This window comes from Pagrus major, chromosome 19 (assembly GCF_040436345.1).
Source record: "Pagrus major chromosome 19, Pma_NU_1.0".
In the NCBI taxonomy this organism is placed as follows: Eukaryota; Metazoa; Chordata; class Actinopteri; order Spariformes; family Sparidae; genus Pagrus; species Pagrus major.
The window spans coordinates 5991441-6012091 of NC_133233.1; the positions used below are offsets into that span (position 1 = coordinate 5991441).

The 20651-nt window shown below is 40.4% G+C and overlaps 1 protein-coding gene across 3 annotated transcripts in view; it reads right to left on the minus strand.

Annotated features, from left to right (window-relative positions):
- The window catches only part of slc12a7b (solute carrier family 12 member 7b), a 62025-nt gene that overhangs the window by 11444 nt on the left and 29930 nt on the right, over positions 1-20651 (minus strand). For all 3 annotated transcript variants that reach the window (XM_073488449.1, XM_073488450.1, XM_073488448.1), the window contains exons 2-18: positions 15809-15903; positions 14934-15065; positions 12029-12175; positions 8544-8598; positions 8051-8181; positions 7361-7602; positions 6962-7173; positions 6058-6225; positions 5801-5899; positions 5417-5474; positions 4174-4348; positions 3900-4018; positions 3693-3791; positions 3077-3196; positions 2660-2764; positions 1330-1498; positions 209-404 (exon numbers count right to left, since the gene is read on the minus strand). In XM_073488449.1, the coding sequence (XP_073344550.1) occupies positions 209-404; positions 1330-1498; positions 2660-2764; positions 3077-3196; positions 3693-3791; positions 3900-4018; positions 4174-4348; positions 5417-5474; positions 5801-5899; positions 6058-6225; positions 6962-7173; positions 7361-7602; positions 8051-8181; positions 8544-8598; positions 12029-12175; positions 14934-15065; positions 15809-15903 (2322 nt within the window). The remainder of the gene's footprint in view (positions 1-208; positions 405-1329; positions 1499-2659; positions 2765-3076; positions 3197-3692; positions 3792-3899; positions 4019-4173; positions 4349-5416; positions 5475-5800; positions 5900-6057; positions 6226-6961; positions 7174-7360; positions 7603-8050; positions 8182-8543; positions 8599-12028; positions 12176-14933; positions 15066-15808; positions 15904-20651) is intronic.

Consider the following 20651-nt stretch of genomic DNA (forward strand, 5'->3'; position numbering starts at 1 on the left):
TGGATGGATAAAGGAAGAGAGGTGTCTGAGCAACATGGTTCATGAATCAGTGTGTGAGACATCCATTGGACACATCCAGGACTGCATAAGCAGATATTACACAATGTAAGATGTATCATCGTCACTTCCTATACATTTTTACATTCTGTCTGTGCAAATAAACTGTACAGTATGTACAATTCATTTTGAGCTGTTTCCCCTTCTGTACCTATGAAATTCTTCCATGACTGTGGGTCGTTGGACTGCCTCCAGGTGCCGGGCCAGGCCATTAGGACTGTGTTGTGCTTCATGCCTCCCAGCCCAGCAGACTGGATGAGGTGGGAGAAGCCATCTCTGAGGTTTGAAGACACCACAACATGGCAGAATCCTTTTGTTTTCTCCGTTGACATGGAAGACTTGATGTTCTGGACAGATACAGACAACAAACATGAAGTATGAAGGAGGTAGGAAAATATACGTTACTGATGAAAAACATGTCTTTTTAAAAAGATGCCATGGCCAAGGTTCCCTGTTTAGTTCTGGTCGTACTGATCCTGGCCTGTGCTTCACCTCTACCTCAAAAGTAACATTCAGTAATTTGTTCTTTATCTTTTTTTATGAGTGGACACTCTGGGGCATCTTGTTAAATGAATTGACATGTGCAGTTGTACATTTTCTTCTCTTTGTATTGAACGAGTGCTGGCCGTTTTTGTTTTTTTTGTTTTTTTGTGTCTCTGTCTTCACTGTTTGGTTTCTTGTCTTATTTTATTCCTTGTACTTGCTTGTCTTAATGTCGTTGTATTAAACATTTGTATAAATAAAATAAAATAAAAATAAATAAATAACATTCAGCACTCTCATTACTATCCATCCAGAACACTTAATAAAGGTGGGTCTAAACAATGCCCATGTATACAGCAGTCTGTGTAATCTGAAATTCCGCTTCTGCATGATTGCTTTTGTTGAAAATGTAATCCACAGATTAGAAACGCTTTAGAGGACAGTCAAATCAGGCTGCCAAACAGAATCCAACGACTTGCTCTATTTGTCCAGTAGATGGCAGAGTTTATCTACAGTTCAGGTGTTTTCCTTACTGTAAATCCTGACTGACAAAACAGATCGTGGTGAATTCAAACACAGCCCAAAAAGAATGATATCATTTGGTTGATTTTGACTATAATGCTTAGCAATGGATGGACGGATAATAACACATTTGATATCTTATCAGCAACTGTGCCCACATTTGGTAGAACACGGTCGTATTAAGGTCAACATCTAGATCAATAACAATATACTGCACTAGAGCGTGTATTAACATTTTGCCTGTCTGTGGATGCATCTTCACCATACCTGTTCAGCCCTCTTGGCCTCTGCCTCTTTGGTGAGATAGGTTCCCTCTAATACATTTCCCACTATTGTGAGGCCTTTCCCTGCCTTCAGCTGAGTGGTTAAGGACAGCAGACGAGGGTGTTTGACTCCTTGATCCGAGTCGACGTTCAGGAGCACCAACAACTGAGGCCTGGATACATGAGGACAAAAGGTGAGGGGGGACAAAGTCAGACTGCACTGATTTGCAAGGTGGTGAAGAGCAGGACAGACGGATCCTTACATCAAAGTTCAAGAAGAGCAACAAATATTTTTGTTTAAAGACACAGCGACAGAACGGTTCATTTGAGTGTACAAATCAAATTGACTCTACTTTAGTCACAATTCTCCAAATCCATGATTTGATTTCACTTTTGATTTAAATATCATGATTTGATTCAAATTTAATTTTTTTGCTGCACTGACGGCTGTTCCATTGTTAGATTATTGCAGTGGGTTTTGTAAAGATCAACAGATCATTGGTTTTATGCCCTGTCATTCACATTCTCAAATTCTTCTTTAAAAAGACTGAGGTATTTTACAACAACAGCTTGACTTTACCCTGGGGGATTTCAGCAGGTTAGACCAGTTCAAATAATGTAAATATTACAGAGTTCAACAAACACACCACCTTTCAGTGAGTCAATAACAAACAACAAAAGAGAAAATTCCGTTTGTCACAAAGTTTGGTTTCTCAAATCAGTCTTGAGTAAACCCTCTTCCTAAGCAAATCAATGAAGGATCTCTGAAAAAGAAAATAAACAGTTTTACAGTATTACTGGTTCACACTCAGCCATGCGGGGAGACTCTAATTGAAGTAGAAGCAGCCTTACAGTCCTACACTACAGTACATGTGTTTAACAGAGAAAGATGTATTTGCAAATCACTCCTTATTTTTGTGGATATGACTTTAGACAACACAAATAAAAATAAACATGTTTATGGAAAGTGACATATTTGTAGATTATGGTATAACTTGTGGGTTATAACTATAAAGTCCAACACTGGCATAACAAAGCAGTTACCCTGAATGAGAACCATCTGTATAACTGGAAACATCACATGCCAAGAAAGTAAATGAAACGTGTTTGGTTTTTGTACAGGCATTCTGCAAGGTCAGCCAGTGTGGGCCTCAGTACAGTATGAGGACTCGTCAACCTTTTCTGTCAGATTAGATAGAGGACCAAGAGATTAATTCAACGCACCCTCTGTGTCTATTCCTGTCGCTCTTCAGTCCACTACAGCAGTGACAGATGGCACTGTGTCAACTGTAACTACATCCATATAAAGTACACACACATAAAATATACTGTACCTCCAGTTCTTAGTGTGTGGTGGAGCCTCCTCAAGGCGAATGAGGGCGTAGCGTGCAGCGTTGAGGGACAGGCCACGGATGCCGTCTCCCCACTCCTTCTCCGCCCTAAAGCCAGCAATTGATTGACGAAGCACAAAAAAATGAGCACACACACATACTGATAAAAACTAATGCCAGTGGATGGATCTCAACAGCTCTCATTGTTTTCACACCTGTCTGGTGTGGTTTAAAGGATTTATTGTGTGTTCTGCTGATTTAGTCCAGTTTCTTTGTGGCTGTAAGAACAATTTCTGTGGCAACATTTATCAGTAAAACTACTAGCAGCCTTTTTTTTAAGATCAGGCCTGACAGTAAAAGCTGGTTTTGGTATAACTCAAGATATATATAACATTACAAACATTACAAATTCATTCTTACCCTCTGTATTCAATGTATTTGTAGATGCAGCCAGCGATGGCCATGGCCACAATAGCATAATACCAGGAGGAGATGAACATGAGTGCAAGACACAAGCTCATTCCCAGGAAGGACAGAGCCCTGTAGGAGAGAACACACACGTTACCACTCTAGTCTATAGATGACATGGCCATCCATTTACAGAACAACCCTTTCAGGTTTTCTGCACATTCATGGAAATGTCTTAATGGAATGTAACCAGCTCAGAAAGGACAGCAGAGAGGCTTACACCTCAAGTAAAATGATGAAATGATGCTAACAATAGTGCTGTTCTGTATTGTCCTCAACCTTTGTAGTGGAAGTAATCTCAGTAAAGGCCATCATCAAACTGAACAGGTGTGGTTGTGGTCTGTGTGTGTGTATGATTCCTGGCATGTTCATAAGGAAAGCCTCAGTCATCTCAACAGTATGTCCCTGACTGGTTAAATAGGCCTGAGAAACTGTTAAGACTTCAGTTATTTGAGACCTTCAGATACACTCACTATCCTTTTTCATACAGTAACTGTGACAGAGTTAATATAGAGAAAGTGTTGCAGAGGGACAATGTACTTGTACGACTGAATCATTCATCACCCACCAGTGGTAGTATTTGAAGCGCGGCCTCCAGTTAGGCGTTCGCAGTAGGGTCTGAACTGCACAGGCCAGGTTGACAAACAGGTAGCACATGAGGAAAAACCTGTGGGAGGAAGACAATAAGTCAATATCTAACACACACTTATTATCTAAATCTCCACTTTATGAAAAGAAAGTAAAGCAAAATAAGACTAAGAAAACAGATACTGACATGGAGAGAATCGGAGCCACAGCGTCCAGGGAGGCGATGAGGATGCCAATTTCACAGATCCCAGCAGTCAGCAACAGAGCCCAGGTAGGTTCTCCATTAGCTTTCCCATGACCAAACACCTAACACACACACACACACACACACACACACACACACACACACACACACACACACACACACACACACACACAGTCAGGTATGAAGTAAATTCAAGACGGAAACATGAGGATGAAAACTGCTTTGACTGTACTGGTGTTGACTGCGTGTGCCTAACCTGTAAGAAAGGTACGATGCCATCTCGTGCGATGGCCTGCAACAGCCGAGGGGCGCCAGTCAAACTCTGTAGCCCCGCACCACAGCAGGAGAAGAATGAGCCAATCACAATGACCCAGGGGGAGGGCCAGGATAGTGTGCCTATAACAAGGTTCCCTTTCACTGAGTCACCAAATCTGCAACGCAAAAACATATTGGACCATAATTACTTATTCAGCCATATGATATTATACTTTAACATAATGTCAAACAATTTAAAGGATACGTCTGGTGATTTTCTTTGTTTTCCTTATGTCCTCAAATCCCAAATATTGAGTATACAGAGAATATATTTATGATCTATCTATCTATCTATCTATCTATCTATCTATCTATCTATCTATCTATCTATCTATCTATCTATCTATCTAATTATCTATCTATCTATCAAGAGCGAACAAGCTTGGGGTTTACAACCTTTGACAGGCTGGAGAGATACTAAAGTGTTGAGACATGGACTAAAGAACTGTAGCTTTTAGTCTATTCATGGGATTTGTTGACACTAACTAAAATAGAAAATAACTCCAGCCCCGTCCCCTGAAAGCTAAATATGTGAAACACAAGTTTCTTTGTATTCACTGAGACAAAATGTCTTTTCACCTTGGATTAATAGGAGACAATTTGTGAATTAAAATATACGATGGGTCTACATGTTTTAATAGAAAGCACACACTGGGTTAAAATGTACATCTGATGTGTTGTAAAATACCAAAGTTGTTAGTATACTTCAGTACAGAGTTGACATAAAAGATGCCCGTGCAATGACCTTACACACAATTATAAGCTCCTAATGATATCAGTGTTAAATTATTAACAAGGATCTTCAATGGTTCTCGTGACCCAGAAAAAAGATAAAGAAGTGTTTGAGACGGCACAGTGGTCCATTCACATCACATGAATGTAAAATATGTGCAAGTGATTAAGTCTGAAAAAGATCTGTGATGAGGGCACTCAGTAACTCAATAATTTTAACTATGTGCCCGCAAGACATGAAACTTAAAAAGAGACGATCAGAAGAAACCTAAATGATTCAAAATGTTTACAGTTTTCCTTTTAAACTTTTTTAGAAAAATGTTCCAAAGTTAAAAGACAAGGTGGTCAATAATGCTTACAAAACTTCCATTTCCGACTTTCCACCGGCATGGGGGTGGGTAGATACTGACTGAATTTTCAGTTTTGGACGAATTTTTACTTTAAACTCTTACTTGTCTCGAAGCAGAACTCCCTCAATGCTGGCACCAAAGAGCACAACACAGGTGACGTCTGGGAAGCAATGTTCAGGAAAGTAAATCGAATCCAAAGATCATGTTACTGTAAAGCTTTAGACACACTACCCACCATCTAACGAGTGGGTCTAACAAAGTACTCTTGCCAACATCCTATAAACCTGGCAGCTGCTAATACTGAGAGATAAATAACTTTGCAGCAATATCCAGCAAAATTATATGTATATATCTTAATAGGCACTTGAGGGCAGAGCTGCCTGAGCTAGAAAATTTGGAAAATAGAATATAACATTTTTAATTCTACAGTTGAAGCTGTGTGACTACATTTTCTGGTATCAGTGTCACAAAAAGGTTGAAGGATACAGATGATGGAGGTGGTAGCGATAGCCAGTATGGTCCCAATGGGGATGGACTTCTGGGCATCACGCAGGTCACCTGACCTGTTTGAACCAGCCATGATACCTGCAAGGGGCGGTAGAAACAGAAAATCAAATGTGAAATCTTCAAAACTCTGTGCTCTGCAATTTGAACCATAATGGAAGTCAAAAGCTACTCCACACGAACAACAATTATTCCCACATTATACTGTGTGTGGTGTGTGGCTCTTATCAAAATCTCACCAGTGACAGATGGGAAGTAGATGCCGACCAGCAGAGTGAAGAAGGTGGTGATATCGTTGACTACGTAAGGCATGTAGATGTCCTGGGAAGGGTCACTTCCTCCAAAAGACGGCAACTTCTGGTTTTCCACCATCATAGCCAGAGGGCCGTACACTGACCACATGTTTTCTACAGGACACAAGGAAACACAGAAATTAGAATTAAACTTAAACAACACAGGCAAAGCTCTTTACAAATCAGGATGTCAAGCAGCATGTAATTGACCCCAAAGAAAATGTGTCTTCTGTACATAGACTAAACATAAAGACAGAAACTAGAGAAATGCACTGGGAGACAGAACCACAGAAATAAAACAGCCAGAGACTGAAACATGCTTTCAAGAGGTCCATTCAGTTTCATGGACCTGAGTCAATAAAGGAAACTTGACTGATGAGACATGAGACAGTATTCAAGCCATTGGTGACAGAAAAAAAGCAGACTCGTTCATTTGCAAACACTGGTTGTTTGCAGTCAACAATATTTTTGCGCCATTTTTGCCTTAAACATATAAATGAATTCAAAGGTAGCTCTAAAACCATAGGGGGCAGCATAATTGCTTACTGCTGCTCAATATACTGGACAAACAGGAGTATACAGGAGTCAAAGGAAATATGACAGGAATGCATTTGCACTCAAGGTTTGGAGTAAAACTAGTTTGTCATGGCCAGCAGTTACATAACATGAGGAATGTTCTGAGCTGGCACTTTGTGTAATAAAACGCTGCATTTCATGACTGTGTAAATTCTGAAGGAGATGTTGAGTATCTAATATTGTCCAAGCCCTCCATTTATCTTTTTTTTTTTTACAAGCACACCACATTAGCACACTGCTACTAAAACCTCCAGAGAAAACTGTGTGTTCCAACCTGAAATGACTCCGCTGGTCAGTCCAGGGATGCCCTGTATGCTGGTCACATTGTTGTTGGTGAAATAGTCATTGCAGGTGGCATTTAACTCGGGCCCATCACAGAATAGCTTCCACAGCTTGGTGGTGATCGTCAGGTTACCTATAACCTCCGTCTTAAGGCAACTGTCAAAGTTGTTGTTCTGCAGAGTGCGGTTCCCTAACATGCAAACACTGTGTGCAGGAAGACAGGACAAGAGAAAGATCTTGCAAAATTGACACATGAGTTTAATGATCTAAACTGGCAAAACATAGCAATAAACACTGAAATGTCATCTTTATTAGTCAATATGGCTGGCTGACAAATATAGCCTGGTGTCACTTTTGGATCGTATTCAAGGTTATTGTTCACTGGACTCACGGAAAGTCTGGTGGCTCAAAGATGGTCTTGATGACTCCAGCATAGATGGAGAGAATGGAAAGAATGACACAGGCCAGGAAGACCAGTGCCAGCTTGTTGACATATTTAACCCCTACAAAGACAACTATGGCCATCAGTGCTAGGCAGCATGTGCCGTAAACACGCATGTTATTGAGCAGGGCATCCACCTCATCCTCCTTTTTCTCTGCCACAAAGATGGCTGCTTTAGGCACGATGTACGTCTGCATGGGGGGAGGGGAAAGACAGAGAAAATAAGAATCTGCACTTATTATTTGAAGATTATTAAGTAACACTTTATAATAACCATCATTAATAAACAATACATTTATAGTTTTAATTAATGAATTAATTTAATTAAACTAATTTATTCAAATTTTAGTGAATAGTTATTTCACTGTTAGCAAACAATAAAATGCTTTATTAACCATTTATTAAGCAATTGTAAAGTTTTCTAAACATCTGTTGCAACTGTGGTTGATGGTTTAAAAAGCATTTAATTGTTAGAGTGTTTAAACACCATTGAGTAACGGTATCAGATCAGTTATTTTACTGTTAGAGTTTCATCCACCATCTGAGTAACATTCACAGGTGATGGACCTACAGTGACATGGAGCAAACAGCAGAGGATAGCCACTCTACAGAAGCAGTCCACACACAGCACTCACTCACCAGCAGAATCTCTATAGTACCCAGGATGTACATGGAGCCAGCAAAAGTTGTGCCCAGATAGAAACAGAGACCCACAGCTCCACCAAACTCTGGACCCAGAGATCTGGAAATCATGTAGTACGAGCCTCCAGCTGGGAGACAAAAGGGGGAGCAGAGTGAGAAAGGGTTCTATGAGAAAAAAGAAAACTAACTGCTTTTCAGAACGTGCAGATTTTCTATTACATAAACGTATTAACACGGAAAAGTGTTTTGATCAAGCCTAAATTTGTCAGTCAACAATATCTGCAACCAATTACCATAAAATCAGCCAACGATGAAGAAAAGGTGGATTTTATTTCATAAAAATGTGTAAAGCTGAAAAATTATTTTATTCAACAACTAATAAAATACCACTCCAGCTGCAGTTAGAGCAGTCACCCTATGAATTGCTGTAACTCCATTTCAACCCCATAACAAGTATTTTGTAATAATTAATCTTAATTATTAATCTTACCTGGCACAACGCCATTAGTAGCGATTGCACTCATGGATATGGCTGTCAGCATGGTCTGTGGAGAGAAGACATCAAGGAACAACATCAGAATAAACTCAACTTCACACTGATGACATTCTTTTGAAATAAGAGCTCTTTTAAAAGCCAGTATTTACTGTCATTTAATTTTCAATGCCACAAGAGAGTTTGTGATGTAGTTATCACCTATTCAAATGACAATTTACACAAACCTCCTTGATCTCTTTTTCATGCCCACAAGCAATTCAATTTATATTTATTTTCCAGATTTTTCCAACAATAAAAGACATGAAGAGGTTAATCTAGCATTTAGCCTGTTAAAATACTTCTAAGGGGCTTATGGTCTAAATCTTGCGGATCGGTAATGGATATGAGCTTTTCTGTGAAATCAGTCATTGTGGCGGAGGATATTTACGTCAGCGTGTTACCTAACAGTGCTTCCAGATGAGAGAAAGGGCAGATCAGAGAGAAGGGCAGGGAGACAAGATAAGAGGAACAAAGAAGAGAAAAGAAAGAAAGACATGAAAGTTAAAAGTAAAAGGATGAAGAAAAGAGAGAAAGTAGAAAGCATGAAGGTGAGAGAAGAGAGGACAAAAGCAAGAGGAGGATGAGTAGGAAGTGGGAGGGGGGGCGAGGACAAGGACATGACCAATATAAACCTTGTACTTTTTGCTGGGTGTCCGGTTTAAAGTGGCAGACAAGCTGGAGTAAAGCCAATTAGCTGGCAATTTTACCTCCCGCTTCCTCTGAAATCCTATGCAGCTAGGCACAAGCTTGTCTTCACCACAAATGTATCAAAGAATTCCAGGCAAAAGATGGTACTTACAGGAATATCTTTACCGTTGATTACTACACAGTTCCAATAAGTCATGTGGACACGTCAGCCACCTGCTTTTAAGTAAACTAAGCAGACTTCTAGAAGAAATTCAACCAGAGCCAGAGTTGTAGTCAGTCCTAAACAGGGTGCTTGACTACTACTTGACAAATGCAACCATTTGCAACAGATCCGCATTTACCAAAAATAATTCCACTCAAGTAAACCAATACATTACTGGCTGTATAAGTCATCACCAATAAAGCTACATTCATTTGATTATGGGCAAAACTGATTAAATCAAACTGCTTGAAATTTCAAACTAAATACCTCAGATCTGGGTATTTTTCATTAGTGTTTTCGTATAATAACTTCTCTACTGTGGAGATGATATGGTTAATACATTCACGATAAAGCTGCCTGATATTGGAAAATATTGACATAGAGATATTTTGGTTTTCTGCCATATATACAGTACAGAGAAATGAAAGAATACCCCCCAATACCTTCAATAGCTCTATCTGGAAAGAATTCTTCATTCTAGAATAATTATAGGTGACTTTGTAGGGGAGTGTATTTTATGGGACAAGCAAAGCCAGCCCCTCTTTGTTTGATCTGAATGATGAATCACTGTTCACTGTGCACGCAGAGCCAGAGCCAGCATGTCACTCAGAGTCTCATGTATCCAAGAACCAAATCTGACTAAATTTTGTAATATTAGACAGACGTCTCGTGTAGATTAGTCATAGAAAATGAGAGCTGTGCAAATTTTCCTTTTGGATCAAGCAGCAAAAGAGTTGTAGCAGGACAAGTTTGAGTTCATCTGCCACACTTGACATTGTGAATCCTGTGATGTAGTCATTTCTGATGAAGCAATATATTGTGCAGCCCTAACTCAAGTATGTTTGAAAAAGCGTATCACTCAAAAAGTGCAGCCATTAAAACTAAGATTCCATTTAGTAAATGCTCACATGTATCTAGTTTTCTATCCCAGAAGCAGAGACACATTAGAGTATGGTGCTACAATGGAAAAGAATGTCACTAATAGTAAAGTTGAAATATATCACTGGCAGTTTTCTACTATGATGTGACCAATGCAGTCTTGAGAACAATACTGCATTTTAACACACAAATGTAATCATGACCTCAAGAGTCAAAAAACAATTATACCATTCCTACCACTATTCATTTAAAGCAGTGAATGTAGCGCTGACGTGGAAGCATTTTAGAAATCCAGGTGCTGGTGGTGACCTATAAAAACAATGCACCCACTGTGTACATGCTGGGCAACACACACAATGGAAATATTCTGTATGCAGTGCTGTGTACTGGGCTAATTAGAAAGTGTGTTTTGTACTTGATATGTTAGTGTGAGACCTCTTTGTTTTCATCTGTCCCTCTGCAATAAAATTGACCTTTTATTTTGCAAACAGTGAAAGTAAGAAAATGATTGAATCAAATTATATGAGAATAATACAGTAACAACAACTGAACTCTGTTCAGGTTATTTTTAGATATTTCTGGTGTTGGGCTCACGAAATCTGGTCTATAAACAGTTGGCTGATGTGGAAGCATCAGTTCAAAGTCAGATGTGATCTAAGCAGTGAAAATGAACATTAATCTGTTTGACTAAGCTTGGCTCTCTTATTATGTAACAGCAGCGATGCAGTTGAGGGCAAACCCTCCAAACGCACTAAGCTAGATTGTAATATATAAGTGGTGTCCCTGTCTTTCTAGGCCAACAGTTTTCAGAGCTACAGAATCTGATATTAATTCATAGCAGACACAAAGAACTGGGTTACATTTTTTACTGATCATTTACAATAGAAACATTTTGGAAATAAAATAAATAATAATATAAATAAACATTCAACATTTGTGGCTTCAATTGCTTCATTCAGTCACAAAGGAATGGTATTATTTTTTTTATACTTCATTCTTTACTTTACGTGAGCTGCATTGTCGTCACTTTGCCAGACTTGGCCATAAGTGGAATGGACCGTTACACCATTAAAGCATTCCAATATGAGGCAAAGAGCATTCAACTGAGATAGTACTTGAGGTTTTCGTTTGTACTTTCCCTGATTAAACTGACGTAATCCATTGTCTGCTGTGGGATTGGCAAATATAGCCACTGTGTGGGTGTGCATGTCGCTATGTTTCTGACACTTTGCAGATGGAGGGATTACATGTCAAGCTGCCAGGTTCCATTAGAAGCAAGGAACGTATGGGAAATGGAGAGTCACAGCGGCTAAATATACGAGGGATCAGTGGCCACTAAGTCGACTTGCCGGTCATTCAGTACTGATGTCACTCAAACATTTGAACCGGTCTACTATTAAAAGTTAACAGCATCTGCCCCTAATGTCACCACAACACTCCAGCAGCACATGGACACATATTCCGGTCATGTTCTCATGTATTCATAATGCATTAAAGAGCTGGACGTGTACCTTAAGTTCACCCTTATATTTTCTTGCACGTCATTCCTCTAATGGCTTAGACTGTAAAACCTTGATAAAGTACAAATAATATCCATATCAAGAGTCAGATCAGCCAATTTTACTTAACAAACATAAGATTGGAGGTGCAAATGTTCTAACAAAGAAGGATAAAGCATAGGATCAACTATTCATGAGGGTTGAGTACTCACACAAGAGCAGCACAAGCCAACAATAGCCAGGGACTCCAAGATGCCGGCAGTGCCGACGATCCATGTAAGTCGCAGAAACAGGATGACGCCCAGAATATTCTGGAGGCAGGGGAGGTAGACACCCATGAAGGTCCCCATCTGAGGGCTCTGTAGAGGAGGGGAGGGGATGAAACAGGACAGAAAAGACAATCAATCAAACAGAGATTAATGTGTGATTAGTAATAGGAAGGGGAAGGGGGTAGATGGGAGAAGTGAGAATTATGGCAATGCTGGCAACTATGAGCAGCAAAAAAAAGACAAGGTGGAAGAAGAGCAGAGAGAGAATGGGGGAAAATAAAGGCATATGTTAATGGGAAGTGAGGGGGAGCAACAACTGTGTATATACGGTAATAAGTACATACTATGAGACAATTCAGCTAAGACTTCCTCATCCTCATTGCAACACAATGGACAAAGCATGACCATGCAATTACATTATTTAAGTGCTCTTATCTAAGATTACATAAAAACATACTGGTTGAATACAATGCAGTCAGTAACAAGTAACAACACTGCATCCAATCTACATACATACAGTATTTTTATCTGAGACACTGGTGAATATCCTGAATCATTTTCCTATTCTCAATAATGACTTATAAGCTGTGTTTTCGCTCATGCAACATTTTATTTTAACCGTCTTTTTGACAGGGCAACATCATAATTGCAAAGCAAAAGCTGCTGCAATGTAAAGATTGCACTTAACGTTCTTCAAAACATGAATAAAGATGTTGTTTGATATAGATTTAAGATTTAAGACTTACATCAGGCAACATTTATATAAACCACTCTAACTGCCCTGTAACCAGCAACAAAATGTGTCGAAAATCCTTCAGTGCCCTCACCCCAAAACATAGCATTCCTTGCAAAAAATGGTAGTTTCGCAATAGCATGTAAGAAGGCTCAGGCAACAGGAACATATTCAATTTTTCTGACAAAAAACACGAAAGTTTGAATCGATAACTTCAGATAGACAAGTAGCTACCTTTCCAGCCATGTGTCTCCAAATGTACAGCACGAGTCACACTGGTCCGGACAAAAAGGGGCGACAATGGGGTCAGTCTAATTCTTTAACAAGACGTCCCTGCAAGCCAATGGGAGGTGCCCAATACAGATTTCCATGCAGGGGACAAGATGGAGCAACTGGCCTGGGACTGAAGCTGTGGTCACAGAAGCATGTATGTGCCACATGGCAGCACTGTGGCTACTTTTAATTTTTCTTCTCTAAGAAATTGAAACATGAGTATCGAATGTTTCCAGAGGAGAAACAAGAGCAATTGTGACTGTCGTGCAAGAGCAAGGCTTGGGCTGACTCACAGGAGATAGTAACTGCTGGACTACCAGAGTTATGTTTCTTATTACATCTACATAATGGACTTTTATAGCTGTTCTCTCACTCAACCAACAGGGTCAACAGATAAAGGGTGTAAATTGTAGAATATGGCCAGTATTCACAAGTAGCTCCAAAAACATAGGAGGCAGCATATCACCAGAGTAACTGACAACTGTTGCTCTTTGCTAGCTCTCCTTGGCTGTAGCTAGCTATAGTTAACTAATTAGCTCATGGCTCAGTCAGCCATGGAGCCAAGAGTGTGGCTGGACGGGGGAGATCACGGGGTACTCACAACAGACAACTCAGCTTAACCAGGTTTAACAGCCTAAGAGAACATGGCAGGAAACCAGACTAGGAGTAAATGCAGCATCTGAGACTGAGGGAGGTCAGTTCAAAGATAAGAGATACAGTATGGAGGTGATTTACAGCGGCTCAGAAGAGGCATGAAGCAGCAGAAGACAGAGAGAGTTGGATATCAGCAACGGGTGTAATCGGCGTGTAGAGCTGGAATATTTTCACATTTTACTTGTTAAATTGAGGATTTATATAGACCAAACCATTATGGAAAGACAGTGAGTTTGATTTTGTGTATGTCGAGTTGGAATGAAGTGTGTTTTACTATGAGTTAATGAGGCAATTAAGCTTGTCTTAGTTCAGTAAAAGAAAGAAACTTGACGGTGTACTGTTGAATTGCCCTGTTTGGTTAAGAAAATAGAAGCAAGCATATTTCATTACTTGACATTTTGTGAGTTCTTCATGTTCATTTATCACACTAATAGCTGACATTATGTATATCTCCCAGCTGAAACTACCGGAGCTATGGGACTGTTGCCTCTTGACGTACAAAGTGCTATTATGAGTCAGGATAGGCAGGGGCTAGCTGGTTAGCATGCTAACTTCAGTAGACATCTCTGCAGTGCAGTTTCTTCACATTCTGTTGATAATGTTAATACATTTTTTGAATAAACTCAAACTCTGGCCATATCTTACAAATTGCTCCTTTAAAGAAATGGCCGTGCTCTACAAAAATATAGCCTTTAAATAAGAGTGTTGCCTCAAAGGAAGCTTGTTGTTTTCCACAGGTAATACTTGAATACTCTGCTATGGGTCCATTAATTCAGTTTTTAATACAGGCTAATTCACTGGATTTGGACTAACTAAAATATTTGACTTGTAAATCTATACTCTACACTTCCTGTAAATCAATGGCATACCACAGAGTTTAAAAAACAAAACAATTATTATTGCTGCATCTACAGTGGTACATAGGGAAAAGGGTAGGCATGGAAACAAAATGCTGCTATGGAGAAGAAAATAAGGTGCTCCAGTTTGCATACCCACTCAGAATGATCTGAGGACAAAACAAACGGCAGGGCTTCATCGGTCAAAGACCCTGTTATGTAATGAGGTTCAGCATGTTTAAAAGTACAACTGTTAATATGCAACTGTATGGTACCTAACTGTACTGCATGTAGACAACTCCACCTATAGCTCTGACAGTCATTGTATGAACAAGGCTCTCCGCTCATGTACCTTAACAGCTTTCTTCTTGGGCCCCTCGTCCTCCTCAGCCTCCTCGTGCTCCTGGGCCCCCTGGGTGAGATTGGTGTAGTTTGCCAGTTTGTTGAGGAGGGATGACACCATGGGGTTGCTGTCCATCTCCTCCTGCAAGAGATAAAACATTTGTTGACATTCTGATCATTTGGATTAACTTCAACAGTAATATAATGTATGTTTAGACAGCATATAAAATTAGATTCTTTAAAATACTTTTAGAACTTTATTTTGGCCTTTGAGTATTCAGTTACCATAAACTCTTCTGGGATCAAAATGCACAGTGTAATATTTGATGAACTGTTCAAAGTATCTTAGAATAGCATGGCTGGGTCGGCTTCATGCTGAGTGGGGAAATTAGAAGCTGCTGTGCTTAATTGATCCTATACATGTGCCAGTCACCACAGAGCAGCAAGGCCTGCCAAATGGCAGAGGAAGGCACCTGGCAGATGTTCGGCTGAATAAACTTGGAGGAATGCAGTATTTATGGCAAAGACACTTTTTGATTGGTGCATTGTTGAGTGCAGACAAGATTGGTACTTTTACCTCCTTGTGTATATATTTAGTTCACCACCCTGATGTTTTTGCATACTGTGCATTAATGCATGTGTTGTGCTTTACAGGCTGGTTCAAATTAAAAAATGCAGAACTAGATCTGCCAGTGAATATTTACTTAAAAAGAATATTGATGTATTTTGCAGCTTCTACCACTCCACTTTGGGGTTTCTCCTTCATAGCCAAGAACATGTTGCCAAGACAAATCAGACTGGTTTCCTAGTGTAATAAAACATCCCTCTGGCCTGTGTGAAGAAGCTATATCAAGTCAATGATGATGAAAGCTGCAGGACCGCTACCTCAAAGAGGGCCATGTTGGTGCCATCATAGCTGTTGCCTTTGTCGTTGTCTGTGTTGTTGATAAAGGGGCTGTTTTCCTTCGGGACGCCATCACCTGTGGAGACACAACACAGTTGTTTCTTTAAAACAAACATAGGTTTAACATGTGTTAAAAATGTCTGGGTCATACCTACTCTGTTCACAACATAGTTAGAGGAATGTTATCATCGTGACCTGATAACATAAAAAAAACAATGTCTGTGCAAGTGGTTCCTGCTAACAATCCCAAGCCATTATTAAAGTGAAAGTATTTCTGATTTTGAAAACAGTACAGACTAAATGCTCCAGAGCCACTTTGGAGTCTCTGCCTTGCACTCAACTGCACTTGAGTTTGATATTTAGGGCCCGAGCAGGGAACCTGCGAGGTCCCTATTGTAATTGCAATGATTATTAGGGCCCGAGCAGTGAAACTGCAAGGACCCTATTGTAATTGTAGTGATTATTAGGGCCCGAGCAGTGAAACTGCGAGGACCCTATTGTTTTTCGAATGATTATTATTTTTTGTTATTTTTAGTTTTTCTTCTGACGAAATGATCGCATTTTTCACTGCCTGAATGTGAATGAAAACGCGATTTTATTTGGCAAAGTCATTAGGCTTGGCGAAAAATTTGATAATATGTTGTCGTTGTGAATCTTCACCATTAGGTGGCGCTACAATCAAGGAAAGTGCGTTTTGGCTAATAACTCCCACATACTTTGTCGCACATTCATAAACCTTATATCCACGCGTTCAGTGAATCTTGCTGAATCTCCTGATATAGGCCACGCCCATTTCCGCCTACCGTTTTTTTTCGCTAGCTCGCAAAATGTCGCAAACCTACTTTTTCGAACTCCTCCCAGGCAATTTCACCGATTTGCACGAAACTTTGCACACAGCATCTGTGGACCCTTCTGACAAAAAGTTATTAAAAGAATTTTGATACGCCAAAGAATACTCAAGTTATTACATAACAACTTCCTGCAGATTTTGTTCCAAACAGGAAGTGTTGCATATCTCCACATTGGTGTGTCCAAATGACATGAAACTCAGGATAGTACTTCCCCATGAGCCCATAAGGCTCTGTGCAAAATTTTGGTGGACGACCACTAGGTGGCGCTCTTTAAATTGAAGTATTTTATATCTCCACATTGGTGCGTCGGATTAACACAAAACTTGGTATAATTCTTGCCACTGCCCTTCTGAGGACAGCTGACAAAGGTGTTACCGATCTGACACTAGGTGGCGTTCTGGTGGCAGTTTCATTTTATATTTGGCACTGTGGCCACACCATAACACTTATGGACATGAAATTCATAGGGGTGGTATAGACTGGCCCCTGTAACTCACACACCAAAAATGACCAGCAGGTGGCGCTATTATCAACACAAAGCAGTTCTTGGCTAATAACTCCCACATAATTTGTCACACATTGTTAAACCTTATATCTACCTCTTCCCTGAATTCAGCTGAATTGTGTGATGTGGGCCACGCCCACGTTCGCACTGAATTTCCATTCACAAATTCGCGAAATGTCGCAAACCTACTTTTTCGAACTCCTCCCAGGCAATTTCTCCGATTTACACCAAACTTTGCACGCAGCATCTGTGGACCCTCCTGACAAAAAGTTATTAAAAGAAATGTGCTAGTCCGCAGAACGCCCAAAATATAAAACAACAATTTCCTGCACATTGTGGTCAAACAGACATTCTTGTGTATCTTGATGAAATACAGTCCGATTAACACAAAACTTTTGGCAATTGTGTTCCATGGCACGATTAGCATTTCTACAAAATTTCGTGCAATTGACCAATAGGTGGCGCTTTTATTGCTAAATGACGAAACAGCAGCTTCACTGTCTTCAGTTTTGTTTCCTCTACGGAAGTTGTTGCATGAACAAGCCCGGACAGCAGCATGTAACGACAGCAGCATGCCCGGACAGCAGCATGTAACGACAGCAGCATGCCCCGACAGCAGCACGCCCCGACGCGCGTGGACTGCGAGGGCCCGTTCATCGCTGCTTGCAGCTTTAATTAGGGCCCGAGCAGGAAACCTGCGAGGTCCCTATTGTTTTTGTAGTGATTCTTATTATTTTTATTTTTATTGTTCCCAAATGATCGCATTTTTCACTGCCTGAACATACCCCAAAACTCATCAAACTTGGAATATAGATCAGACCTGGCGAAAAATTTTATAATCTGTTGTCGTTGTGAATTTTCACCACTAGGTGGCGCTACAATCAAGGAAAGTGCGTTTTGGCTAATAACTCCCACATACTTTGTCGCACATTCAAAAACCTTACATCCACGTGTTCAGTGAATTGTGCTGAATCTCCTGATATAAGCCACGCCCATTTGCGCCTAGCGTTTTTTTTCGCTAGCTCGCAAAATGTCGAAAACCTACTTTTTCGAACTCCTCCCGGGCAATTTCACCCATTTTCACCAAACTTTGCCCACAGCATCTGTGGACCCTTCTGACAAAAAGTTATTAAAAGAATTTTGATATTCCAAAGAATACTCAAGTTATTAAATAACAACTTCCTGTGGATTCGGGTCACAACAGGAAGTCCTGCATATCTCCACATTGGTTTGTCCAAATGACGTCACACTCAGGATACTAATTCCCCATGAGCCCCTAAGGCTCTGTGCAAAATCTTGGCCCATGACTGCTAGGTGGCGCTATTTAAATTGAAGTATTTTATATCTCGACATTGGTTGGTCAGATTAACACAAAACTTGGTACACTGATTGCCAATGGCCTCCTGAGGAGAACTGACAAAGGTGTTACCGATCGGACACTAGGTGGCGCTCTGGTGGCAGTTTCATTTTAGAATTGGCACTGTGCCCACACCATAACACTTATGGATATGAAATTCATAGGGGTGGTATAGACTGGCCCCTGTAACTCACACACCAAAAATCACCAGCAGGTGGCGCTATTATCAAGAAAAAATGTTTTTTGCTAATTACTCCCACATAATATGGTGCACATTGTTAAACATTATATCTATATGTTCCCTGAATACAGCCGAACCGTGTGATGTAGGCCACGCCCACGTTCGCACTGAATTTCCATTCGCAAATTCGCCAAATGTCGCAAACCTACTTTTTCGAACTCCTCCCAGGCAATTTCTCCGATTTGCACCAAACTTTGCACGCAGCATCTGTAGACCCTTCTGACAAAAAGTTATTAAAAGAAATGTGCTAGTCCACACAACGCCCAAAATATAAAACAACAATTTCCTGCGCATTGTAGTCAAACAGACATTCTTGTGTATCTTGATGAAATACAGTCCGATGAACACAAAACTTTTGGCAATTGTGTTCCATGACACGATGAGCCTTTCTACAAAATTTCGTGCAAATCGACCAATAGGTGGCGCTTTTATTGCTAAATGACGAAATGACAACTGGACTGCCATCAGTTTTGATTCCTCTATGGAAGTTGTTGCATGAACAAGCCCCAACAGCAGCATGTAACAACAGCAGCATGTAACGACGGCTATCAGTTAAGACATGCGCGCACAATAACGGGGCATTGGGTCCGGGTAAGGAGCACGCCCCGACGGCAGCACGCCCCGACCCGCGTGGACTGCGAGGGCCCGTTCATCGCTGCTTGCAGCTTTAATTAGGGCCCGAGCAGGAAACCTGCGAGGTCCCTATTGTTTTTCTAGTGATTATTATTCTTCTTTGTTATTTGTTTTTCTTTGTCCAAAATGATTGCATTTTTCACTGCCTGAACATACCCCAAAACTCATCAAACTTGGAATATAGATCAGACCTGGCGAAAAATTTTATAATCTGTTGTCGTTGTGAATTTTCACCAGTAGGTGGCGCTATAATCAAGGAAAGTGTGTTTTGGCTAATAACTCCCACAAACTTGGTCGCACATTCAAAAAACTTATATGCACGCGTTCAGTGAATCTTGTTGAATCTCCTGATATAGGCCACGCCCATTTCCGCCTAGCGTTTTTTTTCGCTAGCTCGCGAAATGTCGAAAACGTACTTTTTCGAACTCCTCCCGGGCAATGTCACCGATTTTCACCAAACTTTGCACACACCATCTGTGGAGTCCCCTGACAAAAAGTTATTAAAAGAATTTTGATACGCCAAAGAATACTCAAGTTATTAAATAACAACTTCCTGTGGATTCGGGTCACAACAGGAAGTGTTGCATATCTCCACATTGGTGTGTCCAAATGACGTGAAACTCAGGATAATACTTCCCCATGAGCCCCTAAGGCTCTGTGCAAAATCTTGGGCCATGACCACTAGGTGGCGCTCTTTTAATTGAAGTATTTTATATCTCGACATTGGTTGGTTGGATTAACACGAAACTTGTTACAGTCTTTGCCAATGCCCTCCTGAGGACAACTGACGAAGGTGTTACCGATCTGACACTAGGTGGCGCTCTGGTGGCAGTTTCATTTTATATTTGGCACTGTGCCCACACCATAACACTTATGGATATGAAACTGATTGGGGTGGTATAGACTGGCTTCTGTAACTCACACACCAAAAATCACCAGCAGGTGGCGCTATTATCAAGAAAAAACGTTTTTTGCTAATTACTCCCACATAATATGGTGCACATCGTTAAACATTATATCTATATGTTCCCTGAATACAGCCGAACCGTGTGATGTAGGCCATGCCCACGTTCGCACTGAATTTCCATTCGCAAATTCGCGAAATGTCGCAAACCTACTTTTTCAAACTCCTCCCAGGCAATTTCACCAATTTGCATGAAACTTTGCACACAGCATCTGTGGACGCTTCTGACAAAAAGTTATTAAAAGAATTTTGGAATTACAAATAATACTCAAG